The sequence below is a fragment of the Poecilia mexicana genome, unplaced genomic scaffold, assembly GCF_051168715.1.
Source record: "Poecilia mexicana isolate PSO_F unplaced genomic scaffold, ASM5116871v1 scaffold_18, whole genome shotgun sequence".
In the NCBI taxonomy this organism is placed as follows: domain Eukaryota; kingdom Metazoa; phylum Chordata; class Actinopteri; order Cyprinodontiformes; family Poeciliidae; genus Poecilia; species Poecilia mexicana.
The window spans coordinates 24,413,854-24,426,724 of record NW_028263387.1 but is presented as its reverse complement, the minus strand read 5'-3'; the positions used below and the strand labels follow the sequence as shown (position 1 = coordinate 24,426,724).

Here is a 12,871-nt window from a genome sequence, read left to right as displayed (position 1 = left end):
CATCACACCTGCTGGGCTGGTTTGTGCAAACAATGAAAACAGCAGATGGTCCTGAATCATCAAACCCCTACCCTCCCTTATCTTTTGTTATGAACAGAATCAAAGATGAATGAAAGTTAAGACAAACTGAGAAGTTGAAAATAACCGCCAAAAACCGACGGTTGATCCTGGGAAGTGGAGTTTGTTTTATCTCAGCCTCGCCTCTGTGAAAGTAACTGGCGCCATCTGGTTTTCTGCCACATGCATTCAAGGACAAAGAGCTGATGAACCTTTTTATCACATCTTCCAGGACGGACAAATTTAAGGCCGTTAATTTTTTATAATTAAAGGAAAGAAGAAGGAACAACGAAAACAATAACTTTAAAATACCAGTAAGTTTCATTTTGTTCTCTAAACATCTTTTTCTTTCTTTGTAAACTTCCTACTTTTTGTTCTTTTCATGACTGAGTTTTTTCTTGATTCCAAAGACCTGATTAAACTGGACTTTAGCTGGAATCAATAATCAATTTATTAAAACTTCCTCTTGAAGATATGAAAACATTTTCTGCCAGAATAAATGATCACATTCTGCACATTCAGAAGCTGCTAAGACGACACAAAACATTTTTATAAAGACAATTATTACTCTGTCAGTATATACATAATGAAATGATGCCTAAATGTATTCCTGTTTCTGAAATATATAAATATTTGTATGAAAAACTTTCACCATCTGTTAGACAGGAAGGTAATAAAAGGAATCGGTTATTGTGACTTTATGCCTCTTGTTTAAACCACATATTTATTTTGAAAAAGAAACATTTTGATGTGTTTAGTGCAGACATAAACTAAAGTGATTAAATACAGGTTGTATGTCATGTAGATGGTTAAATGGATTACATTTGTTTCTTTCCTCCTCAGACAGGCGTCCTGCACTGAAAACCAACTAGAATCCAATAATCTTCACCTTAAAGGTGAACAATTGTCCAGTTCATTTTATTCTTGTTAAAACAACATTATATCAGAAACAATATTTACTCTTAATGCTGTAAATCTCCTAAACGCTGCTCAGTTTTTCCTTAATCCTGTTATAAATACTATATTCAGCTCTATGCTCTTAATTACTGTTTTTTAATCTCACCCATTTTCCCACCATAATCTGCACTATTTTATTCTTATTCAGCTTTTTGTAACTATTTTAAACAAGAAACAGGATGTATATTTATATTCATCTATTCCTGTGGAAACGTTTGAGTTTTTCATGTTGTTTAAAGATGTTTTGTTTCTTTTTGGTGGGAGAGTTGTGAAATGTGTAGAGGGAGAAGTGAAATGATCTTAAGAGGAAGTCTGACAGAGGAAGCAGGGGCAACGGCCCACTTATGTGTTGCAATAAATTTAAAGTGGTAGTGCAGACTTCTCTGTGCACTTCACATGTAAACAACTAGAAAAACAGAAGAATATTTATAATCTGTAGTAAATATTGTTAAGATTCAATCATGTCATGTTATTGTTTCATTTAACCTTCGTCACACTTTCACAAAAATAAGCACATGTTGTAAAATGTTCCACGTTGTGTTGACCTACAGATCCAACCAGAAACCAAACCCTGTAAAAATCTCATTTCCTCTTCAACCTGCACTGAAACTCAGTTGTTAAATAAGTATAAAAATGTTTCTTTTTTAAAGGTTTTTGTTGGCTCTAGTGGCCTTTATCTGAAAGTAGTTCAACAGGAAAGACATGCAGCAAATGTCGCCAGGCTGGGAATCAAACCTGCAACCAGCAGCACAAGGACTAAGGCCTCAGTATGTGGGTTGTGCTTTGCCCCTGCGCCACCACAGCACCCCATATAAAAATATTTCTGTTTTTCTGCAGCATAACAAATGTCTGACCGGAGGAAGAAACGGAAATCTGCAGCAAAGACCAGATCACATGGAGATCACACAGTTTGGTAATTATAGTTGTGACATGAGCAGGAAAAATGTATCAAGTGATATTAGCTTAAGAAATACAACTTTAAATAAAACATAATTCTCCTGTATGTTTTGTTTTATAATATGTGTGTAGTTTAATTAAAAGAGCATAATTTAATTAATGCAACCTCCTTACTTTGATGCCAGATCTTAAGTTCCTTTCTGCAGTGCAGCTTCTACTGCAAATATCTTATTACACTTAAAATAAAACAAAACTAACTGATAAGTAACTTTCCAACTAAATAGATGAGCCTTTTTTAAGTCAATAATTCCTTAATATTGATGAAAATGTACTAGTCCTAATGATAAATTATTTCACTAATAACATCTGAAAAGTTTCTTGTAATAAGTGAAATAATCTTCCAAAGGAACTGGAACTTTTTCATCATAATTAAGGAATTATTGACTTAAAACAAGATTATCTATCTTGCTGAAAAGGTACTTATAACTTAGTTTTGACTTATTTTTGGTGTAATGATATATTTGCTTTAGAAACTGGACAAAAATTACTTGGTAAACTTGCAAATGTAGTGAAATAGTTTTTCATAATTGTATGCCTCAAATGTCTCGACATGAAGTGTGATAAGACTAACGAGAAAATGCAAATCCTGAGAACATTTTTTTCTTTTAGTTCCCAGAAGAATGGAGATGAGCCACCAGGCCCCAGTGGCATCTCTGTTAAAAGCAGTCGGTCCAAGGGTCCGCCAATTGACTTTAGAAAAGCCAGATCAAAATGGTATGTGCAACTTATGTTACTAATTAAGAATATCCTGAAGAAAAGCTTTTAAATTTGCCAACACAGCAAACAAATTAAAAAGCAGTTTGTGGCAGGATCTTAGTTTCAGTATTACTGTTTCTTTTTTTGATTGAGTCAACCTTGTTTCTAATTTACTTCAGTTCAGTCCTTCCTCAGTGTTTCTAGTCTGTTTATTTATTCCTTGTGTCTAGTGATAGGTTACTGTTAGATTTATTTTTCTAGTTCAAAGTTGTGGATATTTTCTCCTCATAAAAATGTGTCATTGCTATTTAGAAAATGTGTATTTGTTCTTATTTACAGTCAGAAATTCAGCGAGGAGCTGAGCAGCTGCTCAGTGTGTCAACAGGTTCTGAAGGATTTGGTGTATTTTATTTGTGGACATCCATCATGTAAGGATTGTTTGGGTTTGAGCCTGAATGACTTACCGACAGACTCGCCCTGCACACAGTGTGGAGAGACGTTTATGGAAAACACACTCAAAGACAGAGGTGAGTTTAAAAAGCTGTTAAAGTAAATTCAGTTTACATGTAATGCATCAATTTACAACACAAGTAGATTTATTTTACCTTCCAGTTGATCCTACTTATCAAACAATACATCAAGTTCAGTTTACTGTTAAACTGAACTTGATGTTTAGTAGTAAACATCAAGTTTATTATTGAAGCATGAAGCATGTGTTTAATAATAAACATCAAGTTTATTATTCAACACATGCTTCATGAAGCATTTCAACACTTTGCCAAACTGTATTGATACAGTGGCACTGAATACTGACCCCTGCTGGATCTTACAAATCCCTAATTTATATAGTATTATTTAACATATTTAATGTCTTCATGTAAATATATTCAGTAAATAAAGCGAACTTGTATCATAACGTGAAAATCTAAGTGAACATGTTGTAAAGGAGGATGCAAGTGGACTGGGCTTTTTCCCAGAGTTCACAATAACTTTACTATTCAGTTGTGTGAAATTATGCTTTTACAGGCTTCATAGCATTTTGTCAGGGAAGCAAAACTGAGTTATTAACTGATCAGTTTATAATTGTTTTTTCTTTGGGTGAAATATCTAAAGAAGTAAATGCATCAGCAGTATATGCAATGCTAGTTTTTAGAGTTTAAAAACATTTGGAACTCATTTAATTGGCTAATTTAGTTAAATGCAAATTGAATTCTATTAGATGAAAAGTAATTGTGAATATTCAGAAATAACCCAAATTTTGAAATATTAATCTAACATCCAAAGTAAAAGCGGAATAAACAAATAACTTGAATGCCTTTATATATATAAAATATATTTCTTAACATGTTAGTAATTAATCCTTTATTAAGGGAACATAATGAAATTAAATGTTGTGCTTAGGGCTTGTTTTTGGTTTGCAGCCAATTGCTTATTTATCCTCCAACTATGAACAGTTAAAACACCTGCCTTAACTGTATTAGCCAGGTGTCTTATGCTGGCAGACGATCAAGTTTTTTTGGTTTCATGCTCTCTGCCAAGGACAAAAAAACTGACAGTGCCATGTTGCTTTGTCACACATTTTCCACAACATCTCATCAATGATGGACCTCAGGTTGTTGGAGACTATTTACCATTTAAAAAGAGCAAATAACTGAAACATGTCTTAATTTACTCTTTGAGCATCTAGGTAATTTAAGCTTCTTATGATACTTATTACTGATGTGACTTTAGATTATGTCTAAAACTGCTATTTATTTATGAAAAAACATAGAATAAACAACCATGCAAGAAAACACACACCTGATGCAATTTAACCTGTCAGTGACAGGCTCAGAGATAAACCATGCATACATAAAACTTTTGTAAAACATGCATGTATTCACTATTTATTAGTACTTCTGATATTTTCGAATTATTTCAACCAGTAAGACACATGATATGTAATTTCAGGTAACAGTGTCTTTCTGGAAGCAACGATGAATCTTAAAAAAGCAATGAAGAATAAATTCACTTTGACGTCTGAAGGTAATGGTGATTATCGCAGCTCCCTCAAAAGCATCTACACAACCCTGTTCATCACCACTGGAGATAATGATGGACGAAATCAGGAACATGAGTTCAGACAGCTAAGAAATGCTCATCCAGACCAACCGCTGAGTGACTCTACTGTCAACCTGAGTGAGCTCTTCCAATCGGTGCCTGACCAGGACAAACCCAGCAGAACAGTCCTGACAAAGGGAGTCGCAGGCATTGGAAAATCCTTTGCTGTTCAGAAGTTCATCCTTGATTGGGCTGAAGAGGAAACAAACCAACAGATTGATTTTGTTTTCAGTCTTCCTTTCCGAGAGTTGAATTTGATTGTAGGAGAGAAAAGCCTCCATGAGCTGCTGACTGAGTTTCATCCGTCTCTCAGACCACTGAAAGATTCCCAAGATTACTCCAAAACAAAGATCATAGTGATCCTGGATGGCTTGGATGAAAACAGACATCAGTTGGACTTTCAGGAATCAGCCAAAGTAACTTCTCTTGATGATGTAGCTTCTGTAGGTGATCTTGTTGTAAACCTGATCCAGGGTAACCTCCTTCCTGACGCTAACGTCTGGATAACGTCCCGACCAGCAGCAGCCAGTGAGATCCCTGCTGAGCACATCGACATGGTGACAGAGATCAGAGGGTTCAATGATGGTCAGAAAGTGGAATATTTCAGAAAAAGATTCGGTGATGATTCCAGTATCACTAACAGGATAATATCACATATTCAGTCCTCACAATCCCTGGACATCATGTGCCAGATCCCGATATTCTGTTGGATTTCTGCTGTCTTATTCCAGGAAGTCTTCAGCAGAAATGAAGAGACAGAAATCCCTCAGACTCTTACAGAGTTAATGGCACATTTTGTCTTTGCTCAGACAAAACGTAGAAGCAGGAAGTATGACAGGAACCCTGAGAAAAACAGAGAGAAGCTCCTGAAGACTCACAGAGAATTTCTTCTGAAACTTGGGAAACTTGCATTTGTCCAGCTTCAAGAAAACCAACTAATCTTCTATGAGAAAGATCTGGAAGACTGTGGCATTGATGTAGGAGAAGCAACAATATACTCTGGTTTATGTAACACTGTTCTCCAGGAAGAGGAGGTCTCCTCCCAGAAAAAGGTCTTCTTCTTTGTGCATCTGACTCTTCAAGAGTTCTTTGCAGCTCTGCACGTCTATGAATGCTTGAAGACCAAGAAAACCAATGAACTTGGCAAGTTCCTCTTTGTGGAAGACAAAGACGTTCCTTTACTTGATCTTCTAAAGATGACAGTCGACAAAGTGCTGGAGAAGAAGAACGGTTACTTAGACTTTTTCTTACGATTCCTGCTTGGCCTGATGGTTGAACCCAATCAGAGATTCCTTCAGGGTCTGTTGACTCCCCTTGACGAATGGGACGACACAGACAAGAAAATCCTAACTTACCTGAGATCAATTAGAAGAAAAACCATCTCTCCAGACAGCTGCATCACCATCTTCCAGACCATGACTGAAATGAGAGATCACAAAGTCAAAGATGAGATTCAGGAATTTCTCAAACTGTCTGATCATTCAAAAATGGAGCTGGCTCCTTTGCACTGCTCTGCTTTGGCCTACATGCTGCAGGCCTCCAAGAATGATCTGGATTTACTAGATCTGAAGAGCTACAACACATCATATGATGGCAGAAGGAGGTTGATACCAGCTGTTAGGAGCAGCAAAAGAGCTGTGTAAGTATGCTTTGCAATCTTCTTCAGTTTCTCTGTTTATGCCAGGGTGACCAAGTCCAGTCCTCCAGGGCCACTATCCTGCAGCATTTGGATACGATCCTTATCCAACAGAGAGAACAAACCTCCTTCAACAGGATGAATCCCATCATCAGAATCAAGTCTTTAAGCTCTGCAGAGGCTTGGTAATGGGCCAATCATTTGATGGATAGTAGCCCTTGAGGACTGGACCTGGCCTCTCCAGTTTACAATATTCTTGATATGTCAGTCTGATAAATCCTGGTTTTATAGGCCATAGAGCTATCATTGTCCAATAGATCGAGAACTGAAGGGGGCCAGGAATGGGTCAGTTGTTGTCACTCAGTGTTTATCTCATACCTCATAAGAGATATATTTGACAAAACATGGATTAAGAGTTGACATACTTGCTCATTTCTCATTTCCTTTATTGGAGTCTGTAGGCTTTTTACGTTTTTATTTATGCATTAAAGATATATAAATCCTATTTATCTTGTGATGCTTTTCCATAGGCTTGCAAATTGCAAAGTTACGATGGGTTGGATGGAGCCTCTGGCCATTGCCCTCAAATTTTCTTACTCAGCTCTGAGGGATCTTGACCTGAGCAACAATGACCTGAAGGATTCAGGAGTCAAGGTGCTTTGTGGAGGACTCTTGAGTAACTCCTGCAAACTGGAAATACTAAGGTAACGGCATGTGAGGTACCATTAACAACATGGTAATTCATATGATAGAACAGCCTCTAGTCTGGTCTAAAAAATCCCCTCTGACAAAAGATATTTGATACCCAGAAGCAATAGTTTGACTTGGAAACAATGTGGCCTGTGTGGAACTCAACAATTGTTATGAAAATTATTTGATTTGCATGAGCATATGAGCATCTGCTCCATATGCTCATGTCTAGCATGAGCATATGGAAAACCAAGTTATCTACTACTGATGCATTGTGCACCAAGCTATTTCAGAGTCCTATGACAACACTGCCTGAAATCCAGACACAAATATTGGACTCCACGATCCAGTATTATCAAATATTGGATCATGGAGTGAACCTGTGGAACTCACATCAGCAGAGATTGATCTGTTTGAAGCAACATTAAACCTTGGCATGAATACCATGAGGTACCATGATGATAATCATGTTAGGACATAACTGTCAATCAGTCAATGCCATTCCTCCCTGCATGACAATGGACTTCCAGGTCACCAAATACTTTCTCAGTCAGCCATGTTTGGGATCAAACTGGAGCTCAGCTCCAGTCCAGAGCAGATCTGATGTGTGTTGAGAGTCAGTTACAAAGCTGGGATGATTAGCCAAAGGAAATAATAAAACTCATAAGATACTGCTAGTATCCATGTCAAAGGGATCATCACACTCACTGATCACCACTTTGCTTGTTCTGCCAACTTCATCATCCATGTGACCATTTGACTCAATCTTCATGTTTATTCCTCTTTTCCGACTATTTTCCTAGGATGTCTGGTTGTTGGGTCACAGAGACAGGTTGTGATGATCTGGTCTCGGCTCTTCAGTCCAACCCGTCACATCTGATGGAGCTGGACCTGAGCTACAACCATCCAGGAGACTCTGGAGGCAAGAAGCTCTCTAAGCTGAGGGATGATCCACAATACAAGCTCACAAAGCTCAAGTAATGAAACAGTCTGTTGGAAAACTGAACTAAAACATTAAATTGGGTATCAATAACCTTAATTCGGTGTACTTTCTGTTTCTACAGCCTCGACTATGGAGGGACTCACAGATTGAAACCTGGCTTTAGGAAATGTACGTCACTTGTACATCAATGCATTTTTTGTCTCATGACTTTAGAAGTTTGTGTTGTAATAATTTATTATTTTCTCCAGATGCCTGTGAACTCACTTTCAGTCCTGATGCAGAACAGCAGCAGCTGGTTCTGTCTGAAGGAAACAGAAAGGTGACCTGGATGGAGGCTGAAACCTCAGGTCACCACCAGCAGGTGCTCTGCAGTCAGGGCCTGATAGGGCGCCACTACTGGGAGGTGGAGGTCTCCGGGTCTTTGAGCATCGGGGTCGCACATGAGGCGGCCCTAAGGAAAGACAAAACGGGGGATTTCAGAATGGGGCGCAATAAGGATTCTTGGTGTTTGGTTTGTTCAGATGGTTTTCATGTTTTGCACCACAATGACAGTGTAGATGTGTCTTCCCTTGGAAGGCGCACCAGTCGGTTGGGGGTGTACCTTGACTGGCCTGCTGGTACTCTGTCCTTCTACAGAGTTTCCTCTGACAGTTTGATTCATCTTCATACTTACACTGTGACTTTTAGTGAGCCTCTGTATCCTGCAGTTGAACTTAATGCCCAATCATCGGCTCGATTTTGTATTTTGTAACTTAATTGGGTCCTTCTCACATGTATACAGTGCTGATGATGGATTCATTTGTTCCAGTTATTTTTGTCACACTTAATGCCCCAACATACTCGGGTGAATTTCACTCCTGGAGGTCCGTGAATATTCAAGACGGACTTGACACTTGATGCGGACATCTGTCGAAAGACGCTGTTTTAATGACAGTGTTCTCAGTGTCGCACAGTAATCTGATCGACGGTAAACAAAGCTGACATCGAACTGGGCTGATTAGGTTGAGAGTCAGTGCTCACAGTCATGAGGATGTGCAGCATGCCTGCCACTCTCTGTCTCACTCTAAAAACTGTTAAGGCTTCCCTGATGGACAAGAAACAGGGCAAGGCACCCAACTAGCTCATCAAACTTAATATCATCCCTTAGGATTATAGGCAATAAATAAATTTCTCACAAGAGTACTTTATGCAATTGGTGCAGATGAAGTGGATGTATGAAGTCTCAACCATCTGCAATGGTTGACCAAGTTCATTTCATGTCTGTCTGCAATGGAGTCCACACAGTACACCAGAGTATGTTGGGACCTTAAAATCTTTAAAACCATCAAACAAATCTTAAATTTGTCACATTATCATCCAGATTTAAATTTAAAATTTCACTGAGTCAATTCAAAACCTTAATTTACCGTATTTTTCGGATTATAAGCCGCTACTTTTTTCCTAAACTTTGTGGCTTACAGCCTGGTCCATGTTTTCTGTGTATTTTACTTCAACCACCAGGGGGCTCTTTAGCAGGAAGTGAATCATTCGTAGTAAAATTAGAAATCAAAGAAGAACATGCTAATTTTCATTTAGAACAAGCACATGCTAGCAGCAGGCACGACGGAGAAATGTTTTCAAACTCATGATGCAGCTTTTAAGTTGAGGACTGTCGATCTGCCACTACAGGAGGGAAACAAAGCCGCTGCACTTAAGCTCGGTGTGAACGAAACCATGGTTCGGCTTGGAGACGGAGAGCTGCATCCTTAATACATCCAGCAGATTTATTAGGACGCAGCCCTCTGCTGCCCTCTGCTGGGTCCCTATGGAAAACCGAGAGCAGCGGAGATACCAGCGGCTTATAGCCTGGTGCTTTCTATAGTCGGGAAAATACGGTATTTATGTTTTCGCTGTTCAGAGGTGGATTTGTTGGTGGGCTTTGAGATATTGCTACCCAAGTGCAATCAGCTTAAGGTGGCAAATTGATGCACCTTCCATCAATTACAGCAATTAGTCCTTGTCCTGGGTTAAAGCAGGCCCAGACCATCATACTACCCCCACCATATTTGCCTCTCTTCTCTTACCGTATGCAGGTTTACACCAGATGTATTGGTACACACAGAATTCAGAAAGTTCTGCTTTGGCTTTCCAGTCATTTAAACATCCCAATCATTTGTTCATCATCAAGATGTATTTTGGGAAAATGTGAAATGGCTACTTGTAAAATGTTTAGTTTGCAAAGTCTCTCTTATGCTTAAGTCATGTCCTCTGACTTTAATTGAGGAAAGTGAACCCTGCAGTGCTTTAGGTGTTGTTTTGAGTTATTTTGTAAACTCCTTATTCTTTATGTGTGGTTTATGTTGTGATACAAGTGTTAAGTGATTTATTTACACCAGGCAATAATTAGGCCTAAATATGGTTTGTGAAACTAAGCCAAAAAACTTTGGTTAATCAAGTTAATTTCATGTTTTAATAAGGGGATAACAGCTGGGGGAGTTGGTTTGGATAACTTTGTTTAATAAGCTTTGTTTCTTCAAGTTTTCACTTTTGCAGTTAAAGCCTCATACAAACACATCCTACACTATGAATGTGTGTTAAATTGGAACAAAGTTTACAATTTCTCCCTAGGAATTACATTAGTGCTTCATTTTTTTTATTAGCAAGAACATTTTTATTGTCAGTCATGTTTATTTTAGTGGTTTTACATTTTTTATCTATTTGGTTGTGAAGTGATTTTTGATTTTATATTATTTTTGCTTTCACTGTGGTTGGAGTTCATTGAATTTAACAGATAAAATTATAAAACTGGAACGTAAACAAACATAAACTTTGCTCAGCAAATGTATTCCTAAATTTCAGAAAATTGAAAAGATCCAAAACTGAGAGGTACTGAAGATGCAGCATATCTTTATAGCAGCTGGAGAAATGTTTGTGATCACAATATTTGCATGTAACATTTTCATGTCAGTTTTAGTGAAAAAGTGTCATACCATGATGTGTTAACTTTGTTATTTGAATAGCAAGAAGACAATTTAATTATGAAACTTTTATGAAATGTCTGCCTCATACCTGAATGGGAAGTGTGTATTTCTTTTTATTTGTCCTCGTGACTTGGTGCTTTAACTCAGAGAGAAGCTCAGATCTCTGTTTCATTACAAACCAAAAGGTGTTTTGTTTTGTTCAGCATTTAACCAAATAACTGTTCCTTCTTGAAATAAGTCAAACTTAAAGGAACAATCTGTATCACCTCATTCATTTTCTACTGTTGTATGATTTATAAAACATTTGTGAAGTCTCTGTGTTTCTGATTGTTTACCTTAATGTCACTCATTTTTCATTTTACATTCAGATGAATTTTCAAAGTTACATAACAGCTTAAAGAAATAAACTAAGATGCACTAGTCAAGTACATTAATATCACAAGTATTTTCAAAAAATAAAATTACGTCTTGGTAAAAAAACAGTGAGGATATGAAATTAATGAAGAAGATAGTCTGTCAAATCCCTTCTGTTTATGTTTTTACATTGGTAATTGCCATATGTTCAATAAATATCTTTAGATGAATCGAGAATGTGGAGGATTTATTAATATTTATCCAGTTTTCCAGACATAAACCATGAGACCCAGTGTTTTTAAAGCCCAATGTTTACTTTATTATGGGGTTGTTACTCTGATCGGTTACCTTAATTACAACAAAACTGTAAAGTAATTTAGATTCTAGGAGTTTGATTTACCTGCTGATCATTTAAGCTGAAATTTGAAGTGAGACCTTCTTCTTCTTTATTACTAATCTGTTTAATTGCTTTGTACTCAGTTTGCACCAAATCTGAAGACAGATTCCTTATAACACCATCCATAAACGTGTTTCCTGGTTTATATTTTATTAAAGGCTGTTGGAACATCATTGTTTGTGCACCTTGTCATTAAAGCTTCAGTGGTTTCAGGGTGTGTCCTTTCTTCAACCTCGGGCCCCAGCTGTCAACCCGCCCCCATCAGATCAGGGTGGGGCCTCGGCCTTCATCCAGGATAATAACAAAGAAAAAAGTCTCAGAAAAAAAGAGATAAATGAGACAAAAGAAGCAGGTGTGATCCAGACCCAGCAGCATAATGAAACCAAACGACCAGGTGAAGCTGATTTGATTTGTTCAAAAGGGACGAATATAAATGGAGACTTTAGAGGAGAAAATTGTGTTCTACTTTGTTTTTGCATTTATTAAATAAATAATGACACAATGGAATCAGGTTTAAATGATTTATGAAACTTTTAAAGATCAAGATGTTTATATTTTAAAACCTCAGAAAAAAGAGGGTGTACTTTATTTATATAACTTCTATTTTAACTGCAGCAACAAATCTTATGAGCAAATAACAGATTTTCTCCAGACTTCATAACAACAGAAGTTATCACACCTCCAGTTTAATCCCTTAATTTACCATTTAATATAACAGAAATATTTATGTCACTGCCATTTTTTAGCTTTTACTTCTGATTATTTCTATTTAGCTTTAATGAACTCATAGTTGTATTATACAGTAAATCATGTTGGTGGTTTGCCAATAGTTATAAGTCAACTCTGATGTTTCCAACGAATAAAATATGATTTTTTTAAATTAAAGTTGTAGAAATTAACATCAGAGAGGTGGAAAAAAAAGATTTGGAAAGAAATATCTGCATCAAATTATGTTAAATATGATTTACAACATAGTTAAGATGTAAACTTGAAAACACACACACACACACACACACACACACACACACACGCACGCACGCATAAAACAGAAAATTACAAATAACTAAATATCCATTTCTTAAATACTGAAGCCAATAGAAAAAAATAAATAAATGAAAGACCCT

General features: G+C 37.1%; 1 protein-coding gene across 2 annotated transcripts; it reads left to right on the top strand.

The window, feature by feature from the left end:
• Positions 1–30: 30 nt before the first annotated feature.
• LOC106928798 (protein NLRC3-like) lies at positions 31–11,920 on the top strand. Of its 2 annotated transcripts, XM_015005286.2 has the most exons (10): positions 32–371; positions 901–953; positions 1,852–1,927; positions 2,581–2,685; positions 3,007–3,194; positions 4,618–6,406; positions 6,934–7,107; positions 7,897–8,070; positions 8,158–8,204; positions 8,285–11,920. In XM_015005286.2, the coding sequence occupies exons 3-10, from the start codon at positions 1,860–1,862 to the stop codon at positions 8,785–8,787; spliced, it is 3,048 nt and encodes a 1,015-aa protein (XP_014860772.2). In that variant the 5' UTR covers positions 32–371; positions 901–953; positions 1,852–1,859; the 3' UTR covers positions 8,788–11,920. The 2 variants fall into 2 exon arrangements, with proteins under 2 accessions (XP_014860774.2, XP_014860772.2); XM_015005288.2 differs by lacking the exon at positions 901–953 and having other exon boundaries at positions 31–371.
• The last annotated feature ends 951 nt before the right edge of the window (positions 11,921–12,871 follow it).

What these genes read in the sequence shown, in the direction of transcription:
- LOC106928798 (XM_015005288.2), top strand. Translation starts at nt 1,860, where the DNA reads ATGTCTGACCGGAGGAAGAAACGGAAATCTGCAGCAAAGACCAGATCA. An exon ending in TGCAAACTGGAAATACTAAG is followed by an intron (nt 7,108 to 7,896) that starts GTAACGGCATGT and finishes CTATTTTCCTAG; the next exon opens with GATGTCTGGTTGTTGGGTCA. An exon ending in TACAAGCTCACAAAGCTCAA is followed by an intron (nt 8,071 to 8,157) that starts GTAATGAAACAG and finishes CTGTTTCTACAG; the next exon opens with CCTCGACTATGGAGGGACTC.